Source organism: Urocampus carinirostris, chromosome 19 (genome assembly GCF_059441175.1).
Source record: "Urocampus carinirostris isolate Australia breed hairy pipefish chromosome 19, RoL_Ucar_1.0, whole genome shotgun sequence".
Taxonomy (NCBI): domain Eukaryota; kingdom Metazoa; phylum Chordata; class Actinopteri; order Syngnathiformes; family Syngnathidae; genus Urocampus; species Urocampus carinirostris.
In genome coordinates, this window is record NC_142367.1 from 22,551,798 (window position 1) to 22,578,800 (window position 27,003).

General features: G+C 38.0%; 2 protein-coding genes across 3 annotated transcripts in view; one reads left to right on the forward strand and one right to left on the reverse strand.

Moving 5' to 3' along the window:
- The window catches only part of adprh (ADP-ribosylarginine hydrolase), a 118,678-nt gene that overhangs the window by 18,494 nt on the left and 73,181 nt on the right, over positions 1-27,003 (forward strand). For both annotated transcript variants that reach the window (XM_088323653.1, XM_088323654.1), the window contains exon 2: positions 4,561-4,634. The gene's annotated coding sequence lies outside the window, so the exon portion shown is untranslated. The remainder of the gene's footprint in view (positions 1-4,560; positions 4,635-27,003) is intronic.
- Positions 1-27,003, reverse strand: part of LOC148347747 (double C2-like domain-containing protein alpha) — a 55,651-nt gene that overhangs the window by 11,082 nt on the left and 17,566 nt on the right. Inside the window, exons 3-7 of the mRNA XM_088323651.1 lie at positions 23,603-23,682; positions 21,500-21,574; positions 18,216-18,325; positions 10,930-11,056; positions 9,082-9,141 (exon numbers count right to left, since the gene is read on the reverse strand). Coding sequence (XP_088179777.1) covers positions 9,082-9,141; positions 10,930-11,056; positions 18,216-18,325; positions 21,500-21,574; positions 23,603-23,682 — 452 coding nt within the window. The remainder of the gene's footprint in view (positions 1-9,081; positions 9,142-10,929; positions 11,057-18,215; positions 18,326-21,499; positions 21,575-23,602; positions 23,683-27,003) is intronic.

The following is a 27,003-nucleotide window of genomic DNA, read 5'->3' on the forward strand; positions in this document are numbered from 1 at the left end:
CTCAAAATACATCTTAAACGGCACCACTGGTGATCTAGTGGAGAGTGTCAGTGCCCTCACCGCCGTGATCCAGATTTGATTCCCATTGCAAACAAGTTTTTGCGATTGTAATCAGCAATACCCATCGACTGATTCATCATTGCAATAAATCCTCTGAGGTTATTGACAAATAAACACTGGCGCTCTAACTATAGTCTCAATTTCATGCGCCTCATGCATTAAAAATATGTGTGGTGATGCACCATATACTACGGAAAATACGATAATTATCTGCTCATAGTTTAGGACATATATTTAATAACCTAAATTTTTTTCTAGTAAGCTTTAAAAGAAATACTGTCTATTATTTCTCACGTGTTAGTGGTAAATTTATTTATTAAATTAATTTTAAAAAACAAAAATGATTTGGGTAATAAGTAATAATTCAATAATACATGACCTATCATATGAACGTTTATTTTTTAAAATACGCATCGGTCAAGAAAGTTGTACTTATATTACATAACACCCAAAAATAAGAAATGAGACAAAAAAAATGGTGTGGTTTGGTCACCTTGAGTCTCTGTAGTTTTTAGTCTTTCTTTGCTTTTTAGCACTAGTTTTGGGTTGCACTACACAATACAAATATAACACAGTGTCCCTTTAGAGATTGCCTGACAAAGAATAATAAAAGAAATGGACTAAAGTAGAAATGTTGCACATCATTTTAGTTATTATCTTTGTATTTCACCCCCCAAAAAACAGAGACATTTTAGGTTCCACTGTAAGATAGCATTTGCTTATTGTAAGTATTATTCTTAAAAATAAAAGGACGTAACAAATGACAGCAAAATCATTAACCATCCTGAATAACCTGTATTACTTCCAGAGACCGCAAATAATAATAAAACATGAAAACTGTAAAATCGGGCAATATAATAATTTAAGTTAAAAAAAAATACATGAATAAACATTTTCTAAATACTGTGTGCCCTCGGACTTTTTTAATTAAAATAAGTACTATGCCAAAAAAAAAGCTTGAAAGAAACTGCTCTATCAAACTGGGGCATATAAATGGATAAATTATACCGTACCATGGAAATGCGCTTATCTATGCTCAAACTCTGTTCCAAACATTGGTACAGGGTAGACAGTTAATCAAATTCAACATACTTTAGTTCATAAATATTTAAAGCACCCTTGAAAAACTCGTCAACATCGGGAGACTCAACTATTGGTTTGTGATGATTCGATATTCTGTTAAAACAGAATGTGAGAATTGTTACTGGAGTCTGTTTAATTGGGGAATAAAGTCGTACTTACAATTTCTTGCCAAAGTATTTCTCCTTTTTTTATAACGATCAGCCATCCGTGATGCATGACGCAGTTGTGGACAAAAGGTCAGAGTAGTCTGACTTTGAATGCCATACTTTTTATTAGCATGCTTTTCAACATTTCATGAATTGGTTAGGAAGGCAAAGCATATTGATCGCAAAGAAAGAGTCAAGATTGCATGAGGTAGCCTGAGTCGCAACTCAAATAGACACATTTTACGAGTTCGGTCTGCATACTTGTACCGATTAGGTTCGACAAAAGACGAAGAAGAAAATGATTGATTTGCTATGTTGGGCTCAAATGTTGTATTGACGTATGCTTGTGTGTAAGTGCGTCTACAAAAAATAACATTCACAATAGTATGCTTCAATTACACACTATAGCGGGCATGTTTTTTTTCAGCGCCAGGCTGTTTTATTGTCAGCAACAATATACAAGGACAGATTCTTGCCAAACATTTATGTGACGATAAACAAACTCCTGATTAGCACTTTCACGCTGTCTAAAACTGACATGAACAGGAGCTACACATCCTGTGTGATTTAAGAAATGTCTGTGCTTTGAAATTAGAATAAAGTGTCGTGAAAGTGAAGTCAGGAATTTGTTTATAAATAATTGAAATGTATAAAGATAACGGCTCGAAAAATGTGCAAAGACTGAGGTAGGGGACGGAGACCACCTTTGCTTTCAGATGGTCTGCGTTGGAGTGCCTCATGGCCTGTGAGTGCATGTCTTGGAATAGTGATGAGAGCGGAGCGATATTTTAAAAGGTCCCATTTGACAGAGAGCCTGGGGTTTGTGGATTCGGGCATGTTGGTTTAGAGCTCCTTGTTGTTAGCTAGTAGTGTCCGCTCAATTTGGAAAGTCGTGTTTTGGTTTGAAGTGCTTTTTTATTGCCTTCCAGTGTGTGCACATCAAATAAAGAAATGTGATATAGTGAAAAGATAAATATGAATATTCAAATTACCGTAAATTCCGAAACTATAAGCCGCTACTTTTTTCCCTAACTTTCAACCCTGCGGCTTATTCAGTGATGTGGCCAATTTATGTAATTTTTCTAACGGCCGCCAGCGGCGCTCGAGTGTTGCTACCATTAACTGCCCTGTCAAAGCTATATTATTATTATTAAAGCTTTGAAAACTATCTCGGTCTACCGTCTTTCTTTGTAAATATGTGTAACCCATGTATAATATGTAGTTGCAACTGTATATTTTTGTAATGTATTTATTTGTATTTATTCTAGACACTTATTCTGATATGTTTTGCACGGGTGAACGAAAAATGAGGGGCGAAACAAACACGGGGTGCCGAGTTTAAGTGGGGACCGCTAAAGGCGAGGGACAAACAAGAAAAGAAGAGGGGGTAAAAAGTAACGTCTCAAAAAAATAAATTTAATCTAATCTAGACCGTAAGGTGTTGGAAGATGCTTAAGAGTGCCCTGTTCAAGGTTCGTGCATGTGCCTGAACTCATTGAAAATGCTTGGAATTTTAATATTGTCTATTCAATGATTGAAAAGTGCTTGAATATTGGGGAAAGTGCGTGTAAACGCTTACATTTTCGCCATGTTTCTCAACTAGTCTGCTTAAAAATGACGCCAACACTGCCCTTTAGCGGCTTTGCTTTGCCAGTACGTTTGTTGTGATAAAGAGCAGCTCGCATTAATTTGTATGGCATTGTCCTATGAAGCGTCATCGCCCCCTACGGGCCGCCCCTGAGAGTGAAGATGCATGCTATATCTAAACAGAGCTTTAGAAGATTATTGCAAGGATTACTTATTAATTGTGGACATGCATTATGGGCCATGCAAAAAAACTAAGGTAGCCTTTCCCAGTGGTAAATTGTAATGAGAATAACTTCCTGCAACTGAAAATGTAAGCTACATATTACTGTTTATTGTCATTTTTACTCAACACCTATATGGGGAGAGATTTGTCTTAAAAATATATACACACATATTGTTGTGATCCGATTTACTCAAATTTTAAAAATCATATTGATGCAAGCCAGATTAAAACTAGTATATATGTAAATCGCAGATATATTTGTGGCTCTGCAAAATACATGATTCACATCGGATTTCTAATTTTAATGGTGTTGGAGAAATTGGAAAAATTGCTTTGAAAGTCCTTCAAAAGTGCTTGAATTTGGCCTTATTGTCAGCCTTTAGTATATGCATGTCACATAAAAAGGTGGTGTACTGTTAAAGGCAATATTTTTTATATTGTTACATTGTTTCAATGTATTTTTTTAATTTAAAATCGTTTTTATTCGACAGTCAAAATGAGTACAAGTGTTTTTCATTGGTGTGGGGGCATCAGAGTGCCTCGTTGAAGCAGCATGGAAGTGTTGAAACAACCTGATGAGATATATTTCAATCACCAGATGCTTTAGGTCAGCAGTGTCATACTCATTTTAGCTCAGGGGCCTCATGGTAGAAAAGTCACTTTCACAGGGGCCGGACTTGTAAATTAATGGCATAAAAATAGTGCCGTAGCTTTAGGGTTGGGGATCTTTCGGAGGCTCGCAATTATGTTAGGATTTAGGGGTGTAAGATTCGATCATAAAAAAATTGTTGAGGTTCTTTTTCCTCTATTATTTTTTCCTTGACTCAGATTTAATCTCTTTTAATGTTTATCAACTGCATTTAAAAGAGAAGAAAAAAACAAAAAACATTTGAATTCCTTTACACTACTGTTTATTTTACTCAGGGAAGGTCATGCAAAGATAAAACACAAGAAATCATAAAAGTGCAAATTATTTAATGTTTACATTTATCTTCTTGCGTTTCATTTATCTATTTTTAACAAAAACGTTTTTTTTTGAACTTCCCTGCTTTAAATGTTCTCTGGTTGATAAATGTTAGTCAGAAAATACAGCTATAGTGGGTGTTTTTTTTTTGTTTGTGTTTTTGCAAAAGGCAGATTATTGTTTGACGTGATGCAGCTCACTTCACCTCTTGTGCTTCTCTCAGCATCGTCTCGCGGCCAGTTCAAATCCGTTGGCGGGCCTGATCTGGCTCACGGGCTGTATGTGTGACGCCACTTCTTTAGGTGAATGAAGATTGGTTTATATAGTGTTTTGTAATTCTAAAGTAGCAAGTATTTTATTATGTTTTGCAATTTAGTCAACCTTCCTTGTTCGAAAGAGGACATAACACCTTTTTAACTTTATCCGTGTTTTTTTACCAAGTCAAATGTTATGTGTCGGATTTTTATGTGACACTTTTTTACTATTTCTTTTTTTAGATGTTGCAGAGGTACTCAAGACATTAAGCTGAGCCGCCGCCACACGCTTGTACCAAAGAATCAAGCAAGAAGAGGTGAGGAGCCGTCCGGCTAGGAGCAAAATGTTGGCCCCGGGTCATACTAACGCCGTTTATGGCTCCGGGCGTTGTTTGTTACTCGACACGGATGACCGCAAACCATTATCAAAGCTTTTTTGACGCACAAGCGAGGCGACGGAGAAGATCCAAAGTGACATGTGCAAGGGAAAGGGTGAAGTGGGAGGCGGTGACTCACCCTTTTGGCTCGAAGCACGCACACGTATGTTATTTGCGGTCGTACAGTGCCTCACAAAAGTATTGGCACCCCTCAAGAACTTTTGAACATATTGATATAGTTAGGATTTTAACGTATAGATCAAAACTCAAAATCTTTTCTAAAGATCACCATCATGTGAGACATCATGTGTATATAGTGCTTCAGTCGACTCTAATGATGTTCCCAGTCCCTGATAAAGAAAAGCAACCCAGCATGAGGCTGCCAGCGCCATGTTTGAAAGTGGGGATGGTGCTTTCAGGGTGATGTGCAGTCTTACTCTTACACCAAACATAATGCTTTGCATTCTTCCTAAAAAGTTCAATTTTGGTCTCATCTGATCGTAGGACCTTGTTCCACATGTACTTGTGTCTCCCATGTGGCTTCTTACAAACAGCAAACGGGCCTTTTAATTGTACTAGAAAGATTTCTTGCCACTCTTCCATAAAGGACAGATTTATGCACAGTATGACAAATAGCTGTCTTATGCACATATTTTCCCTACTGAGCTGTGTATGTCTGCAGGTCATCCAATGTGATCATGGGTGCCTTGGATGCTTTTCTGTTAGTTTTATGTTTGTTTGGGCCGATAGGTTAGAGGAACAGCCAGGTCTTGGTGGGTTTGCAGTGGTTTTATGCTCACTCCATTTTGACAACATTGCTCACACAGTCCCCCTGAAAATGTGTAAATGCTGCAAATCTTCTTTTATCCCATTCCTGCTTTGAACCTTTTCACAACGTTATTCCGAACCTGCACGGTGTGTTCTTTGGTTTTCATAATGCTAGTGTGTCTTTTCACAGACCTCTAAGCCCATCACAGAGCAGGTGCAAGGCCAGAGTGCGCCCTTTTTCAGCCTGGGAGTTTTATACCCGGCCCACTTAGCTATGGAGGAAGTATTTGAATGAATGGGGCAGCAGCGAGCTCTTATGATGCATTTTTAATGGGAAGAAATTCAGGTATATGTTGATAAGTTAACCGAAAACACGTTACCATTTTAATTTAAAGGAAAATTGTAAAAATATTTTTAAGTGGATGACAACATATTTACTTATGTACAGTATCAGTAATTTGTAATCCAATTCGCATTTGCTTTCCCAACAAAAGGCTTTACACAAAACTCTTAAAACCCTTATGAAGTAGCTTCTCTACACCGTTTTAAAAAATACTCCTAAGCAGTGTAGTGGTTCCTGCAACTTTCATGATGACAATTCCATGATATTTTCCTTTTCAGTGTACATAAGCATGAAGACAGTGAATTTCTTAGCCTAGTTTTCACACATCTTTAGCATAAAGGCTCCGTTCACATACAACCTGAGTATGGGAAAGGCTCAACAGGAACTTATATCCCAGCCCAATGACGTGGTAGACATCTGTTAGGAGGTTACCGCTCACCTCATTTTTGTTCTTTTTTTATTCCTTTTATTTTTTCTTCTTTTGTTTCTTCTTTTCCAAGCTTCTTTTTTTCTTTCATTTTTCCTTTTTTTGTGTTTTCCTTTTTCTCATTCGCTTGCATTCTTATGATTCTTTTAGCCTTTTCCTTTTTTCCTTTTTTTATAGTTTATTCATTTTTCTTTTTCTTTGCTTTTTTTTCATCTGTTCTTTTTTCATTGTTGTCTTTTTTTATTTTTAGTTTTATTTGTCCCCCCAAAAGTAATTTTGTGCATGTTACTTAATTTTTAAAATATAGAAATAGGCAACAAAAACAATCTGAAAAGGCTTTAGTGAGCTGAGACGAAAGAGACGCTTCTCGAAAAAAAGACGGAATTTCATTCGCTACGAGCTTATTTAAGTGAGAGGAGCTACTCTGTTATTGCAAGTAACTGCTAAATTCTGCAAACAAGTAGCACAACACACAGATGACAGGCAAAAAGAGCACAATGAGTGAAATGAATGATAACAGTCCTTTTTTGACGCGTTTGTTTTCCTTTTCCTGGCGTTTCCAGCTCCACCTAGCACCTTTCTGCTCTCCATCGTACGTGACTCATATCATTCATAATGTCTGTTAATTTACCGCTACTGAAAAGAAGAATGGTGGTTGGCCAAACCACACTTAAAATGTGGGAGGGGAGTGTTCCCCCAGATTGTCAAACTCACCTCATCAATTGCGCTGAATGTGGCCAAATAGCTGACTAGAGAAGGAATGCACGAGTAAGGTTGGATAGTGCAAGTGACAGCTACATGTTAAAATTATTTTTCTCATCCAGCCCAAACTTTGCTTTAACATCAGCCGGACCTTTGGGAAATCTGCCGTTCTTGCCGATTATTCACTCCGGCATTGAGCAGGTGCATTCCTATTAAGACTAAATGACACACAGGTCCACTCTGTTTGTAGTTGTTAGTCATTTAGGTCGACATTGGATCATTCAGAATTCGTTAGGAAAGCTTTGGAGTCAGTTGGCAGAGCTGAGAGAACTGGGGGACAATATTTTTGCGACAACTACTTTTCAGATTTTTCGTTGTAAATATAAACATTTGGTTCAACTTCTCGATTGTGTCTCACATATTTTTGTTTCTCAGAAAACATTTTCAGTTAAGCTTTAAGTTTGAAGACTGAAATGTGGCAATATGATAAAATATCCTTGGGGCCCAATACTTTTGCTAGGCACTGTAGTTACTGTATATACAGGAACTCACTGCCAGAGTAACTCCCTTGGCAATTCCTCATAGCATACCCAGCTTCCGGCTTCTTTTGTATCGCACCATCTCTCATTAAGTCTTATCTCCAGGCAAAAGCAGAACACGCAGTAAAGTGATCAATATGCCTAACACCTCTTATTCAGCCACCCTCTGTTAATTGTCTCCTGGCGATTCCATCTCCCAGAAGTCGCCATATTTTGGTGGACGGGGGAAAGGAAGATGGACTTGAAGATTAGGCATGGTCATTTGCAGCACGTGTGGTAATAAAAGAGCTCGGGCCCTCACAGGTCGATACAGAGCGACTCATTAGAGAGGCAGAAGCAAATAGGTGTCAATGGTCTGCCTAGCACGCCCACAGAACATGGGGAATGATTTTTTTTTCCCCCTAGCGTCACGGAAAACAATCACCTGAATCGATAAAGCAGCGTGGTGGCAAACAAGCGAATGAATTATAACCCGCTATTTAGGTTCGATGAGTGTTTTGAAAGCTTTTTATGCAGATAAACAAAGTTTTGATGCCAGGTATTAAACTAACGTGATGGAGTGGTTACAACAAAAACCCCAAAAGCCGTGTTGATTCCTAATTATAGTTCACAAAATACAACAGTTATTCAAATTAGATAGTACAGTGTTGTGTGAGTGCCTATGCCTTGGTAAAATAATGCTAATAAAAGAGGGTCATTTGAACTCCTTAACACTAGATGGCGATTATTCCCTGCTAATGTTAGTTGACACCTGTCATTACACGCTACAGAAAAAGAACACTAAAGTTTGTTTACTCATGTTGAGCATGGCCAAAAGCAGGTGCAGCAGGGTATTTTTTGTGTAAAAATATAAACTAGCTCTGGACATTGCACAACCCTTTTATTCTGTAAATTGTATCCATCTATCTATCTACCTTGGTCATATCCCTCAAGAGGGGTGACTTACATTCACCAAGTTGGTCATGCTTTCGTCCGTCCAGATGAAAACGGGACACAAGAAAGCGGCCATGTCACTCGGGTCAGGGTGACACAACACACTCTTTTGTTCAACAGCAGGACCCGACAGCTTTCACTGGTTTACCCCTGCCGCATCATACAGGTGCCCTGCCCATCCCTTAGAACGCGTCCAAACATCCCACTATCCTTTTACAACACATCTCCACTCATTCCTATTACCGAAATAAATTTTGTACATTTTAAAAATTGAATTTATTTTGATTTGGGTAGCAGCTTGCAATTAGGGTGTGATGCTGGGTCCTGAAGTCGGACCAGTTGACAACCACTGCGCTACAACGTGTGATAAATTGTTTTCTTTCATTGTCATTATTAGTCAGACACTGACTCTGGGAATGATTTTCCTGACACCATTTCAATTTCTTTCTGTTAAGATCGCGGCAGTAGTAGCAAAGAGGAGCAAGTAGTTATGTCCCCACTGAAGGCAGACACTGGTTAAATGAATTTATGGCTTCAGTGTGACAACTCGCTTGTTACTGCTGTGACTGACATGTGATCAGTCCAGAGTTAGACCAAGACAGTCGGGAAACGTTCGACCGTCTTGCGTATGATACAGAGAGTAAGGGAAAGCATTGGGACAGTCGGCATCCTCACCTCTCTCAAGTAGCAGGAGATGCCTCTTAGTGCCGTGCTCATGGCCGTGGGCGAGGGCAGCTGCAGGCGGAAAAAGATGTAAAGAATAAGGCTTAGGAGGTGGCTCATAATAAGAAAGGTAAGGATATTATTAGAAGTAAAACAGGCCCAGTTAAATCCTAAAACATCATGGCAGTTAAAAATCAAATTTCATGGAAAAATCACAATGACCTCTTTTCAGAGCCTGACTGCAGGCTACTTAGTTGTTGTTAGAGGGCTACCTGGTGCCTGCGGGCACCACATCGGAGAATCCTGATCTATGCCATCCTTACATGATTTGACAGTTTTATCCATTGGCGCCATCATTTTGAGTGCAAAAATACATGTTTCTTGTTACTATGTTACGTCATATTATGTTAGGTTAACACTAACCATTATAATTATAATTTATTTTTACGAAAAATTAACATTTGTATCAAAGTTCATGTTTTTTGGCCTGTTTTATTTACTAAATTAAATTTTTTTTGTAGCACTAGGGAGCACTAAATATCACACACTGTCCCTTTAAGGGAATTCAGAACTTTGTTACTCTCTGCTGCCATCTCCTGGCTCAAAGTCTTGATCTCAGCTCGTTCCCCAAGAATGTGCATTTCTTAGAAACTCTTGAATGAACTCTTCTTTTTAAAAAAAATCTTTTTGGGGGTTTAATTATGCATTTGGACAGTATTTAAAACACGCCTTTTCTTTTAACATTTTCAGGCTTCACTAACAAAAAACTGCGATGATGAGCATAATGTCACGTTTTACCTGTTAACCTTTCTAACTATAAACCATCTTTATAGCTATTTAGCAAGCTATATAGCTAAGTTGCTATTTTAGAAATTCTTATTAAACTGGGTGTCCTTTGCGCTAGTTAATAACAAAAAGTGGCTCTCGGCTTGAAAAAGGTTGGATTTATTTACCTTAGATCAGGGGATCTTGATACGTAAGGTATATAAATGCAGCTCAAATACTATTTAAATGTATTAAAACCCGTTATTCGAAAGAGCCATGTGCTACCCTCCCAAATACATGTTTAAAAAATGTATCAAAATTGCATCTCAATCGTTTTAATTGATCACTCCCTTCCTTTTGTGGAATATTTAATTGAGACCGTATTTATTCGTGCATAACGCATGCTCATGTATAACGCACACACCTATTTTTTAATTTTATTTTAAAGTAGAATAAAATGTTGCAGTTAGATGCACTGGGAATCAAACCCAGGGCGCGAGGGTTAGAGCGCCGAATCCTAACCACTAAACCTCCAGTGGGGTACATGACATACAAAAAGGCATTCATTTTTATCTCATCATCACACACTCTTGATTCACGGTACCAGAGACAAATGGAAATTTTGTTGTGCATTTCACAATTCACAAAGACAATGAATACTATTCCAAATTGTTTTTTTCGTCATGCCTTTTTGCATTTTTTGGTATTTTTGTTCTACCATTTTCAAACATTCGTCTCTGGTAAGGTAAATATAGTGTGATAATAAGATAAAACCTACTGCCATTTAATCTGTCGTCTATGTCACTGGAGGTCCAGTGGTTTGGACTTGGCGTTGACACAGCTGTGACCCGGATTCTATTCCTGTTGCATTCGATGTTTAACGATCATGGTCAGCGATATTTCTGACGAATCAATCATTTTACCCAAAGAAAGCTGGTGTATAATGCGCACCCAAACTTTGAGTTCTTTTTTTTTAAGTTAAAGAAAAATGCACGTTTGCACGAAAAGATGTCCTCTTTAAGATTGTACGGAAGGTCCTAAGGGTCAAGTTTCTCTCATTAGTGTGTTTTAAAGGAGGGTGTATTTTCTCCTCACCGGCGGCGGGTGCTCAAGACAGATGTTGAAGTGTTTGATCTGGTCCGGCTTGACACGGCGCAGGGCCACGCGCGATTCCCCGATGAACTCGTTATGCGTTAGCTTGTCTTCGTCGCACACTGATACTCTGCAACAGGAACAAAGCAGAAAGCACACATTGACCGCTGAGGCGGGACACACTCGTGTAAGGTGAAAGCTGCAGGATCACAAACGGAGACAGTTGATGTGTGTTGTGGGTGACTCGCATTTGAGCTGGAGTCGGGAACCTACAGCTTGCGAGCCATATGTGGATCTTTTCATGAGTATTTATGGCTCGGAGATGAAAATGAACTAGCACAAATTTTTAATTAATTGCTTCCATCAGAGCCAATCTTCACACATTCGAAGACAAGAAAAGGATATTGGTTAAAGGGTTCAGTCCTGTTTATATAGGATACAATGTCACCACCAACAGATCCCGTTGTGGCTGTAAATCGCTATATAATCTAATATATGGAAGCTCATTAAACAATTTATATTTATTGTTGAGACACTTTATGATGAAAAGACACAGAACAAGCTTTAACCCAAACCAAATATTTTACCCGCAAGATCCAGAAAAGAGATTGGGTGAGGGGTACAAATGGGAGGAGCTATACACAGTACGCGCACTCTTTCTCCTTTGCCCAGCGCTGTCTGCACTGAAGGTAAATGCATTGGTATCCTAGATTGTAGTGTTTTGTGACATTTTTACAAAAAACTTTGCTCGCACCTTGTTTTGTAACCATTATTTCGGAAAAAAAGACAGTCAAAATGAGCCTCAACACTCTTAAGTAAATGCGGGCGAGGGACCGATTTTAAGTGATATTTTTATATTGATATGGTACACAGGCTCTCGCAAAATTATTATTTCATAGATTTTATCAAATCATCTAATGTCACATGGTGAAATAAAATGTGCTGAAGAATTAGCTTTTTTCTGGAGAGCCGGTTCATCGGTTTTGTTGTATTTTTTCGGGTCGGGCTGGACTTTTTTAGGCCCGATTGGGTGGAAACATTTGTTGACCTGGAGAGGGATGGGTGCCACTTGGCTATACCTGCCCAAGACACACCACAGGAAATGGTTCCCCTACGACCCTAGTGGTCAAGGGAAATACACCCACTTACCTCTAGAAAGACAGAGAGAGATGACAATAAGTCCCAGCGTGTGTTGGGAATTTGAAAAGTGATCACTTTGTGCGTTTGAAATAATATTGGGGTCTTGATGTGCTATTTGAAGTAAAACAAAGCATATCTTATCTGCCGGGTTGAAGAGAACGTTACGTGGTTAAAGTGTGAGCACTTTTTTGTTGGACTACTGCAATCTTATGGGATTTGGATTATGTTACTGATTACATTTTTCAACAGGTAATAAGTAACTATCAGATTACATTTCTTATGTACCCCTCCCTACCCTGGACATAAATAATATGCTATTTGTTTAAGAGACAATTCCATCGAGAGGAAGTGTATCATGCAGAACCGAGCCGCTCCATATTTACGGATCAATCCAAGTTTCACACCTGCCACCTGCAAAAGGCTGTAGTGGGGGTGAGCAGGCCATTGGAGATAAGCAGCCTCTTTGCAATGAAAAGCACACAACGACACGGGTGAGGTGACCGAGGCAGGAATTCATTTCGATCTAACATTGCCGGCGAGGTTTTTTCCTTGATGCGCGGTGGAGCTCGCACTTCAAATGGGATTTTTTAGGAATACAAATCGGGGATGAGACACGCGGGTTTGATCTCCTGTTGTTTATTTATCTGAAAACGGCAACAGAAAGTGCCGCGGCGTTGGCGTCTGCGGCGGTGATATAAGACGTTATTGCGGAAAGGAGCCAGATCTTGCTCCAGGACACAGGTGACGAACCTCGGAGGTAATATCAAGTCAAGTAGCTCAGATTACAGACACTTAAGGAACCTTTGAAAAGGGCAAAGGAACCAGCAATGATGATAAATGGAGTTGACGTGCAAAATATAAACGATGTAGCGATTTTATAAGGCCAGGCGGCAAAAATCTGTAAGAAATAAGTCTTTATTGTAGCTTTGAAAATAGTATGCATTGACAAACATTAGGTGGTGTTTAAGCCCATGTCCTATTAGTCTCTAAACCTGTGAGCCGGGACCAAAAAGTGGGTCAGAGGCCGTTACCTTGGCAAAATACTGCTAAGAAGATCAAAACGAAGAGTCAATTACACTCCTTAACAGTAGATGTTGATAATCCTGTGGGTGATCTATTCTATCTGTTCAGTCAAGTGTTTGAGATGGACCACATCTCGTTTTATTGTTATTTTGTTTGTTTTATTTCCCTTTTTTGCCCATAATTAAGGGTCCTAAGAAAGTTAAGATAATGGGAAGTATAAGTGGAAGACATTAACAACCACGATCGAGTGCAAAAAGGAAACGATTGCAAGATATAAAAATGGTGTCTGAGTGTCTGCCATTCGAGCACCGCTGGAAGGTACAGTAAACAGTTTCAGAATATGAAACAGTGCCTTGAAAAAGTATTTTTATTTTTGCATATTTATCACTCACAAAGGTTTCAGATCATCCAACCAATTTTCAAAGCAGGAGGTGGGCAAATACTTTTTCACCGCATTGCATTTGTAGCTTTTTACCAGTATATTCATCTGTATTAATTACCTAATTAAATAATTATTCATGGTTAGGTGCATAATTTGTCAATATTTTGAATTTATTTTAGTATTTGGCTATTTTAAAGCACTTTTAATGGGTCACTTGTATGCGATGTAGGCTTATATGTCAGTATATACAGTACTTCAAGTCGTTTTGCTTTTGCTGATTTTTTTGGGGGAAAGAAAAAAGGTGAAAATATTCTACGATCTCTGTTTCAATCGTTTCATCGGATACATTTGAGAAGTGGAAATATTTTCTTGATTTGGGCCATGGCTTGTCATCAGGGTGGACTGGTGTGTCCTGAAGTCACACCAGTTGAGAACCAGTGTTCTAAAGATCATCCCCTTTTGAAATATATATATATATATATATATATATATATATATAATATCTAGATATTAAATAGTTTACCTTGGTCACATAAGACAAAACGTTTGTGCAGAATGTCCAAATTATTTTTCTTTTTCCGTCCATAAAAGAAAAAAGTTGAAAAAGTAAATCACGAACAGAAATTTCCCAGCGTTGTGAAAAAGTGCTGATGCCACCATTGCAGCTGCAAGGAACGATTTATTGCATACGTAATGTGGCAAACATAAAATGTTTGTTGCTTAGAATGCCATTGTAATTCTTAATTCTGGATAAACCTGGCTTTACAATTTTGAAAAACAAAGGAAGTTGCAGGGGGGATAATGAGTTGTTAAAATGGTTAATATTTAATCATAGTTCAGTTGTGCATTTTGTTTAAAAACAAATGCATTCATGTAAAATTGCATGTTTAAAGTCAGAACTTCCAGTCATTCCAGGTACAGCAAAGAAAGTAATTCTATAGGGACTTTCTTTTTTTCACTTCAGACTAGGAATATTAGTTTTATTCCCCAGCTATCTGATGTAGGGTTTCACGGTATATTCTAAACTATTCATACACCCAAAGCTATGGAAAGCAACCCTGTAAAATGACTCTGCAGTCAATACGATACATTTTGTAAATGACATTCTTTGACAGCTTCCCCGGCGTCCGACTTCGTCTTCTGCTGGAGTGAAAATAAAACATGTAGGTGGGACCGTAAGAAAGAGAAAAAACTGAAATTGCCCTCAGGAAAATAGAGTTCTGCTCTTTTGTCACATTAGAATAAAGCTGCAGAGCGGAAATTGGATGATTTCATTATCTGTGATATAACTTTTGCGGGGGCATAAAAAAAAAAAAAACTGCTTGTTCGTATCTCCAAAAGATTAAGTGTAACAAGGTTTTATCGTTCAAGTGGAATGTTCACAATATTATGAATACCTAACTCGGTGTTTTTTAATTACATGGAAGACACCTATACATTCGAGGTGAAGGCCACATATACTGTAATACACAATATGATATTGTAATAGAGAGGCTGCCTTCCCAAAGCTATTCAATAACATAACCCTGTCATGTTGTGCTAGCCCGTATATTGGAAGAAAAACATATACAGCGCCGTGTCTGTCTTTGCACATCAAGTTCTGTATACAGAACGTTATTGGATATAAAGCTGATTTATTCCATCACAGCTCAGCGAGGCTCTATTTCTCTTATCGACATCTCTTGGATGTACACATATTTGAGCCACACTACTGTATATTTCATACCTGTCAACCTGTACGTTTTTGCCGTACAAAGTACATTTATTATGCATTTTAAGACGTGTACGACGTACAAGAAAATCTGTACGGAAAAACGCAAATATGTCAATGATGGGTACCATCCGGTATACACCGACTATCACGAAACGGCAAATCAATCAAGTTAAACGAGTTCGCCACAGTAGCCTCTATCCTGGTATCGTTTTTTTTTCCCCGTTGCAAACGAAGCGAGCAGTTTGATACTACTGTGCGCATGCATCTGCCGCCTCGGATTTCAAATGGTAGTTATGTAGTGAAAGGAACTCCGTCTCTTTTTAGAGAACCGGCTTTTTCGGCTCAACTCATTAAAGAGAGCTCTCAAAAGGCTCATTTGCTTTGCTGCATTATATTACTAATCAATATTGTTGTATAAAGAAGTTAAGAAAAAAGGAAGTATAAAGGGAGAAAATTACTTCATAACTTGAATAAGAAAATGTATTATTCTACTTAATTATATTTGCATATATTTTTTTTCCTTCTACAGTGAACGTCCAAGCGACTTCATTTTTGAACTGTTTTAATAATAAACATCATGTCTGGCAACTCGGTATCTCACAACAAAATGTTCATTAACAATATATATGATATAACGAAACACATGTACAATATAACATGTTAAACTACATAAATAAACACGTTTGAGAAAAAAAAATGCTGTAAGATTATTTTGTGAACCGAATCAGCGACAAAGGGTAGCCCTGGCGGAGTCCAACTCCCACTGGAAACAAATCTGACTTACTTCCGGCGGACCAAACTCTGGCACCGGGCAACAAGAACCACATAGCTCGGATAAAACTGCGTGACTACATACTCCAGATGCCAGCTTTTTTGTTTTGTACGATAAGTGATTATATTAAGATTTTTGGATATGGTGGTAGGAAAATATATTTGCAGGTGTACACATTTCTATGTATTTTTGTTCACAGTGTTCATTTTACCTCTGAAAAGTGATGGGTCCTGGGGACTCGCGTGCTCAAAAATCTATGGGTCCCAACAGAGATCTATGGGTCCCCAAAATTTAGTGTTATCTAGGTTGAAATTATATAAAATATAAATAAATCTATATATTCATTCGGTTTTAATAATCACACTTAATTGGTAATACAAAGCAGTTATCACTTCAGATTTTTCAGTTCACAAAAATGCTGTACATTATACAAAATAATATTGCTGAAATATTAGTCTATATATTCATGCAGTTTTAATCACTTCAGATTTTTCAGTTCATATATTCTTCGTGGTTTGCTGTCCCGCCACAATTGTAATGCCTTTTCAAGGTCCAATTGCAGCAACAGAATTTCCATAGCTAATTTGTGGTTTTCATTGTTATGGTGCCGATCCAATGTGCTTTTCTGAAAGTTCGTATTGCGAAATGATTTATGCAATCCAGTTTTTTGTCACGCTGGGTGCACTTATAATAGAACATGTAGCCTCCATTATCATCCTCCTCATAGCGTAACCAGGAATATAATTGAGTCCATTTTGGCAGAAATGTCCGTTTCTTTCTAGGAGTATTCTTTTGTTTATCTTTCGTCGAATCGTTCGCTTCAAAACACGTGTTTTTCTTGCCTTCGCGGTCTTCTGAGGAATTTCTCCGCCGTTTTTTCGTGCCGGAATTATTGCCGTTGTTACCACTTTCTGTATTAAGTTTCGACTTATTACCGACACTGAAGAAATTACCAATTTTTTGTTGATTTGCACCTAATTCCAACTATTTTTACGGAGGCATACTTCTCTTTCACCCGACAACCACCAAAACAATGACGTCATCTGGAAGCAACGAGATCTCGTTTGCTGAGATCGGCGCGAGACCAAAACAACAATGGCGGATTTGCCTGACGAAAAGTTTGAGTGCGGTAAATCTTTGTTTGAAAAAAAAAAAGTAATCGGGTAATAATGACAATGTGGAGTCAAAAAAGTTGCGTCCCGGGGACGCACGTTGATTTGACACAATGTGTCCCCAGCAAAAATGATGCGTCTAGGACGCAGGGACGCGGGCAAATGAGGACACTGTGTTCATTGCCAATTTTATCAAAAAACACTTGTATTTTTTATAGTTTTATATTACAGAATATTCTATTGTTTTGTGCTATATTTTTCTATCTGTCCAAAACAAAAGAGAAGGAAATTAAAGATGTCTTTGAGGAATCCGATTCATCATTCAATCAAAAAACAATAGACCGATACGTCGATTTTGAAATTGTTAGTTGCAGCCCTAGCATGAACCCTGAGCCACAATGAAAATCCACAAAGTAGCAAAACCGTGATACAGTGACTTATTACTGTATTACATACAATAGATACTATATACAAGGCAGTGGTAGGCCAAATATTAATATGAGCCACGAACCATCCAGCTACTTCCCTACCAGCTCAGTAGCCTAGATGGTAGGGCGACCGCTTTGAGACTGGGAGGTCGCTGGTTCGCACCTCGGCCGAGTCATACCTAAGACTTATAACATTGGTAAAATGGCGGCGCCCTCTGTTGGCTGCGGCTGCATCGGCTCGCTACAACGGGTCAGGTGTATCGACATTTCGTTCTGTGTACATTGTTACAAAGAATGACAATACAAAGGAAATTATTATTATTATTATTATTACTTCAAATGCGTACGGGCTTCCCTGCCAAACATAAAACTACAGGTCGGTCCGTTCCCCCTGGAGATGGTCCGTCAATCCCGTTTAAATCCCCCGCGACCGATCTTTGGTCGCGCGGACGTGACGATTCCCAGCTTTTCGCACCTTTGGTGGCGGCAGGGGGTCTAGGAAATGAAAACACCCCTCGGTGCTTAAGGCTGACCCCAATCTGTCACAGTGAGACAAAGACGAGGGGAGATCTGGACTGATCCCGGTGGGCAGCGGATGGCAGAATTGGTGGCGGCGGGCGTGGGAACGCAATGTAACATAAAAGGGCCGAGAGCCCCGCCATCAAAAGAAAGCCGGCAGATAGGACGAGACGAGAGCGGGACGGACGGGAATCCTTACCGCAGCGTTTTGCGGTACATGTCCTCCTCGGTGATGCCGCAGTATGTGAGCGTCTCGTTCCAGACCGGGTTCAGAGTGTTACGGACTGTCTTGGTCTTCAGTTTGTTGGCCTGCAGAATACAAAACAACACACAGTGCCGTTAAAAAACGATTTGCCCCCTTCCTGAGTCTTGTGTTTTTTGCATATTTATCACTCACAAAGGATTCAGATCAGCAAAACAATATTAATATCACGCAGAGACGACCCCAGGAAAAACGAAATTTTGTTTCGAAATGTTGATTTCGTTTATGGAAGAAAAAAATCGAGGCCTATCTGATCTTATGTGAAAAAGGAATTTCCGGCCATTTGTTCATGCCCTCAAAAGCGCTCTTGGATCATGCAGCAGGATAACGATCTGAAACACAGAAGCAAGTCCTCTGAATGCCTCAAATAAAAAGCTGAAGGTTCTGAATTGGCCTAGTCAAAGTCCGGATTTAAATCCGATTGAGATTCTGTGATGTGACCATAATATAGCCACTTATGCTAGAAACCCCTTCAATATGGCCGATTTGAAACAATTTTGCAAAGAAGAGTGGGCCAAAATTGTGAAAGACTCTTTACCAATTATCTTAATTATCTGTTTGATTTCTGTTATCGCCGCCAAAGGTGTCCTAAAAGGGGCAATTCCCTTTTCACATTGGACCAGATAGGTTTTTATTTTTTGTGCCTTAATAAATGGAAACAACATTTAAAACTGCATGTTGTATTTCCTTCGGTTGTCTTTGTGTGGTATTAAAATTGGTTTGATGATCTGAAACCTTTGTGAGTGATAAATATGCAAAAAAACACAGAAATCAGGAAAGGGTAAATACTTTTCCACAACACTGTAAACAAAAGACACCAGTATTTGTAAGTGTATATACCGAGTATGTCTGTGTACATATATATATTATACATACAGTGTATATAATTATTTTGGAAAATGTTGTATTACGAAATATAATAAAAGAAATAAAAATAATTAAAAGACAATTTAAAAAAAACAAACGTATTTCTTTATGTTTCATGGATTTTTAATTTTAACAATTCCTTTCCAATATTTTTTCCCCTGATTTTGTTAACTTAAGAATTGAAACGCACTAAAATGGTTATTAAGAATTATTTTCTGTCAGCAGGTAAACTATTCATTTTACCCCTATATTTTTCCTAAATTTGAAACTATACAAGTGCAGTAACACCGTTTTAAGTATTTTAATGATTTTACAAATAGCTGAACGTTTAAAGGGAAACAGTGTATTATTTGACCACTGGGTGTCACTGTATTGTGTCGCGTTACCGAAAACGTGTGCTTAAAAGCACAAGGAAGAAACCAAACTGCCGAGACTCGTAGTGACCAAATTGCACCATTTTCTTCAATTTTTTTCGGCCCAGCCTTTCATGAGGTTTTTGTTTTTTTCAGGTACCCCTAGTAGCAAGATGGCGGGCAATTATGGCAGTTCTCTCTCGGGCAGGCTCATGTTATGTGAAATAAATGCTTAGACAAGTATTTTTAAAAAAATGTGTGTTTATATGATGGATCACAAATTTTTGCTTTTTATTTAAATCCTTTTTTTTTAATTGAACTAATTCAATTTCAACACTACGATCAGTAAATAAGACACACTGTCCCTTTAAAGCACATTTTCAGCAGTTAATCTGAGACTTTTGTCACCTGCTGTTCGGTAGATTATGAAGCACTTAATCAGCAATGCACCATCGCCAATATTTAAAGACACCATAATTAGTTCATAGTAGACACTTTCCATGCTTTTCCAGGCAGGCGTAATCTAATGATTTAAAATAAATGTATTCCAAGTGAATCACTGTTTTGTATTCAATATAAATTATGCATGATCAGTGGAGAAATCCAAACATTCCCATAGCTGAGATCATTTAGATAAAATTAGTAGAGCTGCTTCAACTGCTTTAACAAAAATACAGTGCCTTGTCAAAGTATTGAACCCCCACCCCCAAAAAAACTTTTGGGCATAATGCCATATTTCAGGTTTCAAACCGATAGCTAAACACTCAAAATATTTTCCAAGAATCAACCAAAGAATCAAAGAAACAACCTGAAACACATCTTGAAACAGAATCATTTGCCCATTCTTCCTTACAAGGTCTCTTGCAGAATCGCACTGTATTTGGCTCCATCCATCTTCCCATCAATTTTAACCATCTTCAGAGTCCCCAGAGAATAATGCTGCCACCACCATGTTTGACATTAAGGATGGTGTTTTCTGGGGGACCTGCTGTGTTACTCTTACCCTAAACATAACGTTTTGCGTTCGCACAAAAATGTCAATTTTGGTCTCATCTGATCAGATCACATGTTTATTGTGTCTCCCTTGTGGCTACTTACAAATGTCAAACGGGCCTTTTATGTGATTCTTCAGAAAGGGATTTCTCCTCGCCACTCTTCCATAAAATAGTTTTATGCAGAGGACGACTAATACTTGTCTTATGCACCCATTGTTCCAGCTCAGCTGTGAATGCCTCCAAGTCATCAAATGTTGTAATGGTTTCTTCTCTGATTAGTTTTCACCTTGTTGAAAGTTTAACAGGACGGCCAGGTCGTTGTATTCTCACTCCAGTTTGATAGTATTGCTCGCACAGTGCTCCGGGAGATGTGTAAATGTTGCTTAACCTTGTTTTATGCCATTCCGGCTTTGGATTTTTCCACACGTTTTCCTGCACCTGCCTAATGTGTTCTTTGGTCTTTATAATGCTGTCTGTTCTCCAGTGTCTTCGAGCCCATCACAGAACAGATGTATTTAAACTGAGACTTAATGCACTCTGTCTTACTTAGTCATTTAGGTTGTTTGACGTTGGATCATTCTGAAGTTATCAGATAATTTGTTTGATTTTGCAGCCTACTTTTGTAGTTTTTTTTAATATATACCGCAGCCATATCCCCCTAGTGGGAGGTGGCTAGAGTCATTTCTGGCTCTTGCTGGGAGATTGATCCAGAGGAGGGGGTTCCCAGCCCCCTCGCTCAACCCAACTGAGGTGTTGGGAGTCATTAGGTGACCAAACCCCCAATTCCAACCCCTAATGCTGAAAAAATGTTGAAATATTTTGGTTCCCTTTTACGATTGTGTCACATGTTCCTGATTCTCAGGAAATATATGTAATACAGTTTTTAGCTTTAGGTTTGAAGCATGTAATGTGGCAATATGACAATAGGTTCTTAGGGGGTCAATACTTTTGTCAGGCACTGTATGACAAAAAGAGCAGTTTTAAATTCTCATGAAATAATCCCGACCTTGCACGCCCCCGGCAGAAGGTGCAGCTTGACGTAAGGATCGGCCAGGCCGTTGAAATCCATCGGTTTCAGTCCCTGCCGGAGACACGGCGTACAATACGTGAGGGGAAACGAAAGAGCGACACTTTTATGAAAGGACGAGTTGGCGAAAAGGTAGCAGCTTCATTCACAGATTGAATTACGGCGTGCAGACGTCGCCGCCGGGTAGATCGAGAAAAGGTCTTACCACAACTCCCGTCGATGAATTATTCAATCAAGATCCCACCTAGATCGGCCTTTCTCTAACTTTTCACTCAACTATAAAGCTTTCATTAACAATAATAGAGTAGAATATACCTTTATTGTCATTGTTACAAAATGGGTTAACATATTGTGACAACGAAATTGGGCATGACACTCCAGTGTCACACATTCACAGTGAGGTAAAGAAACCCAAGAAGATAAGGAACAGAGAAGATAAGGTTATAAAACAAGGAGGATAAGGTTATAGTTATAATTTACACAATATTTACACAAAGAAATGACGGCATGTAGGATGTTACATAAAGGTTTGTGCAATATGCATTTGGTGCAAAAATAGTCAATATAGTGCAAAAAAATAGTCAACATTGTGCAAGGTGAGCAGTAAACATAGTGCAGTCAACATTGTGCAAGAAACATAGACATGAGTACCATTTTACGTTCGTATGAGGTAGTGTGTTTGCAAGAGTTTTCAGTTTTTTGTACGGTGTGTGTTAAGGGTGGTAATTAAACATTAAAAGAGAAATCACTCAAGATGTAAATTGACAGATTCAATTTGAAGTAATCAAAATTAATCAAGTTACTTTACTTCAATATTATGGTATTAAGTTTACGTGACTGATGATATTATTGTTTAACTAGTATCCGTATCAGAGAACATTTTTAAAGTAACCCTCCCAAGCCCGGATGCATCTATGAACGCGTCTCTTCCGAGAGGTTTAGAGTCGTTCGCAGAGCTTTCATCCGCCGATATCGACGTTTTACAGCTGTGCCGGCGGCTCTGAGAAGGCGTCCGACATCAAAGCAAACAAACACGCCGTCTATAATGCCTTTAAATGACGTGCCAGCATCCCCCAAAAAAAGGAATGATAGGGGAGAAGAGAACCACCTTTGATCTTGATTGGATTTGTTTGCGGCTTTTTTGTCTTTTTGGATGGGTGCTATGCGCTGCATCAGGATAGATTTTCCATTTTTCATTTTAATTTAGACCGTGGTACTTTTACTGTTTCATAAAATTAGTTTTCCCGACTACCGACTGAAATCAATCTATTTTCGCTCCCATACCCAAACCCCTCCAAATTATCTAGAAATAAATGAACACATAAATACATCATGTAACACCTATAAGTATATGACATAATAATTAATTCATTTATTTATGCATTTTGTCATTTTTTTTTGTCATTGATTTACTGCAGTATTTTGTCGCGTATTATGTCGTGCAATTTGTCATGTATTTTATCGTGTATTTGTTTGTAATTAAATGAGCTTAAGGGGTAGGAAAAAAATAAGCATCTGCTTCTGACTACCCCTTTTCGAACATTTTGTGGGACATTATTTCGTTGTTGACTCATTGTTTTTGTCCTGTTTTTATTTTTATGTTCGAAATAAAATTTTCATTCATTCATTCATTCATTCAGCTTACCTGACTGAGCTTTTCACCCATCGGTTAATCGGCAATGAATGAATCAGCTACTATTGTCTTACTTCCTGCTTCCTCGGTGCACTTGTTGATCAACCAATTGGTGAAAAGCTCCCACATTTGAATTTGATTTTTTTGTGGCAATATATGCAAAAAATTACACGACAAAATACACACCCAAAAACACGTTGAAATATTTGACAAAATAAACTACAGAAATACACAACAAAATAAACACTAAAATTAATAAATGACAAAATAAATGACAAAACGCATAAATATATGGAAAAAAAAATCTAAAATGGCAAATATTCGGGTATTACATGGTTCATTTACATATTCGTTTACTTATATGGCATATATTTGTAAGTATTTTTATATTCGTACAATTATTTCTACATGCGGCAGTATGATCCTCCATACAAAATCAGTTTGCCTACCTTTGCTTTCAAGACAGTGCAGTGCAGGGAGCTGGTGGCTCGCTCATACAACAGGTCGAACTCCAACGTTCCCAAAGATGCTGTAAAAGTATCACATTTGACGTTGAAATTAGCCATAAAAATATACGATTGAAAATATCAATCTTTTATGAATGTCTAGGTTACTTCCAGCCCGTTCAAAAGCAGATGTTATTCAGTCTTTCCATTGTTCCAAGTGCTGCCTTTGGTTTGCAGTTAGAGTACGAGCTTCAGTTTTATCAGTACTTGCCAGAAATGGTTTGACAAAGGGCTTTCAACTCTAACCACACTGCTTCACTACACTTACTTGCCATTTTGGGCCGCCTACACACACACCCATGTGCCAGATTCAAGAAGCAACACTAGGAAGTGGAGGCTTCCTGGATGTGTGGACAAGGATCTGATTAAAGCCACTCCTGCCATCTAATGGTGATTCATCATACTGAAAGCATTCTCACAGGCTTGATACTTATCAAGGAGTAGTGATGAACCATTTATGAAAACAAGAAAAATGTATTTCTTGAGTTAATGTCAATAGCCGTTTTTTTACTGATAGAACGCTTTAACCTTCCTGTAAAATTCGTCTAAAATCCCAATACAAGACATACCCAAAGTAAATTGAATTCTGTTCTTGAACCGTCTGGAGAATATGGACGGTTTTGGTCTCTTTTGAAAGGTAACACTCTCAAGTTCTGTCCGAAACTGAAAAAAAATCACTGCAAGTGCTACTAATATTGACCAGTCTTAGTTGGAACACGCAGAAATGGAAGGTTTTTATTTTTGCCAGATTATTCTTATTTTTTTTTTTGCAATTAAATGCCTGGTGATGAGTGTAGCATGGGCATCTTAGCTGGAACACAGTTGAGACGATAACTTGAAGTATTACCTGGTATCTTGTCAATTTTGATTACAATCTGAAAAACTAACCATTATATTTACGCATTTTTCTAAGGGTAAGTGTAGCCGTTTCCAAAAAAGGCCATTTGTGGACGACCAATTTACAACACTAAAACCTTTGCAAATTTGTATTTTACTTTGGCCAATTTTTAGGACTTTGTGGAAGAGTAGTAAGTGTTTCCAGAGGTCAATCATTGATTGTGCACTCTTGTGGGGCGTAAAAATGATTACAAACCGTCTATTGGCTTTGATTTGTACACGCGGCGTAAATGTGTACATATTTATGTTGGGAAGGTCTTTGGCTAACAAATGAGTCAATCATAATTTCAATCCGTTACTTCTGGTTAAATGATATTCAGAGTTAAAGAAGCCGATCTCCCTTTTGTCAATACAGGCTGTTATAGGCTAATGGGGGCTGCGGACTATGAAAAAAACTGCTATTGGCCGAGAGTGGTGTCAATCAAAAGCTAAAGGGTTACTAACCATATTTGGAATACTTTTACAAGTCTGGTTTTTATTTTAAACAGGAGTTTCAGAGTGAAACTAGGACTTCATTACAGTGGACTCCTAACAAAGCAGAAATGCTTCTAGGCGGATTTTTTTTCAATTTTTCTTTTATCCATGAGCATTATTGTTTGGTTTGGAGTAAATATTTTACACGTTTGGATTCTCTGGATTGTCCTGGATGTGACCGAGCGCATTCAACTAATTTGATGATGGGCGAATCACGCCGGCTTTATAGTTTCCGGGTATCTTGTTTCAGACTTTTCGTGATGTTTCCGTACTGAGTATATTTTGAAATTGATCTTGAATCTTAAGAGTATAAGCTTTCCAATGACATGTGGCTTGACGTATTTCAGAACAGACTCGTATTTGTTTATCAACTGTCCGGCAGCCCGAACGTTAAGGGGTTAACTGCAAACACGTGAAATAGAGCACGTGATTTGACTTCAGCCAGTATATTAGTGTCCTGTTGTCATTTTTTGAGTGTTTTATTGTTTTTAAATTAGGGTAAGTGCTTGGTGTTATTACATATGTACGCCTTAAGTGCTTTATATAGAGATGGATTCAATTAGGTCATGTTTTTCATAAATGTGACATTTTCTGCTATAATAAATGTCCTGGATATTCGAAGTACCAGCAATTTAAAAAGCTCGGTATTTTTGGGGAAATTGAGCTTAAAAAATGAACTGATTCATGGCGATGAAATGGTTATAAAGTTAATTGCCAACTTTTTTTTAAATTAATAACTTGGTTAGGATCATTTTTTATTAAAAAGATTCCATATTAACTTCAGTTTTCAATGGTCATTTAAAAAATTGAAAAAAATTTCATTTTTCAAAAATCGATGATTTTTAATTTGTTGACAGCTTTTGTTGTAGTTAAAGTTAATTATTTTGGACCATTGTTTTGCCTGATCCCAGCAACTTATTTTATTTAAAAAAAAATTAAATTCTCAGTACTTTTAATATTGTCTTACACCATTGGGACCAAATTAGTAACTGAATTATTCCTAATGTATCTTATCTTTGGCTTTCTGTCTTACAGTACTGGAATTAGATTTAAAATATGTATACGTTTATCCGATTCAGCGAGTATTCAACAAAATAATTCTTAAATAATCGTTTATCGAATTCTAGTTTTTATCCGAGACGATTCATAATTATTACACCGATTTGTCCATCTCCTTCTGATGAACATTTAATGCAACATCGCCGAATGTTTGATTTATCAGTTTATAAATTAATCACCGTCATTAACTTTAAAAGCATATAAAAGGCATTTCAACAGGAAAACGATTAAAAATAACTAATAGCTATCGAAGGTCTAACGGCTAAAAGATTCAGGCCATGAGGGTTAGTTTTATATATAATTATTCACATATATATATATATATATATATATATATATATATATATATTCTATGAGACAGTAGTGGCAAGCGCCCTCTTCTATGCGACTGCGTGTTGGGGAGGCAGCGTCAAGAAGGATGCCTCTCGTCTCAATAAACTGGCTAGGAAAGCGAGCTCTGTTGTGGGCAAAGAGCTGGACAGCCTAACAACAGTAGCTGAGAGACGGGCACTGGAAAAGCTGCGGTCAATCATGGACAATCCATCGCATCCACTACACAGCATTATCTCCAGACAGAAGAGCAGTTTCAGCGACAGACTGCTGTCACTGTCTTGTACTACGGACAGACTGAAGAGATCATGCCATGAGGCTCTTTAACTCTACCCGGCAGAGTAAAAGCCCACAGTAAACCACACCACCTACATTGCATATTACCAAATCTTATTGCAATATGTATTCTGTGTAGCACTATTTAGTTGTTCTATATAACACGCTACAGTGGGCATTTGCACGTCACACTGGGTATTTGTATATTGTATTCTTTTTGCTTTATTATTGTATTGTTCTCAGCGAAGGGATGCTGCTGGAAATGTGAATTTCCCTTCGGGGATGAATAAAGTATCTCTCTCTCTCTC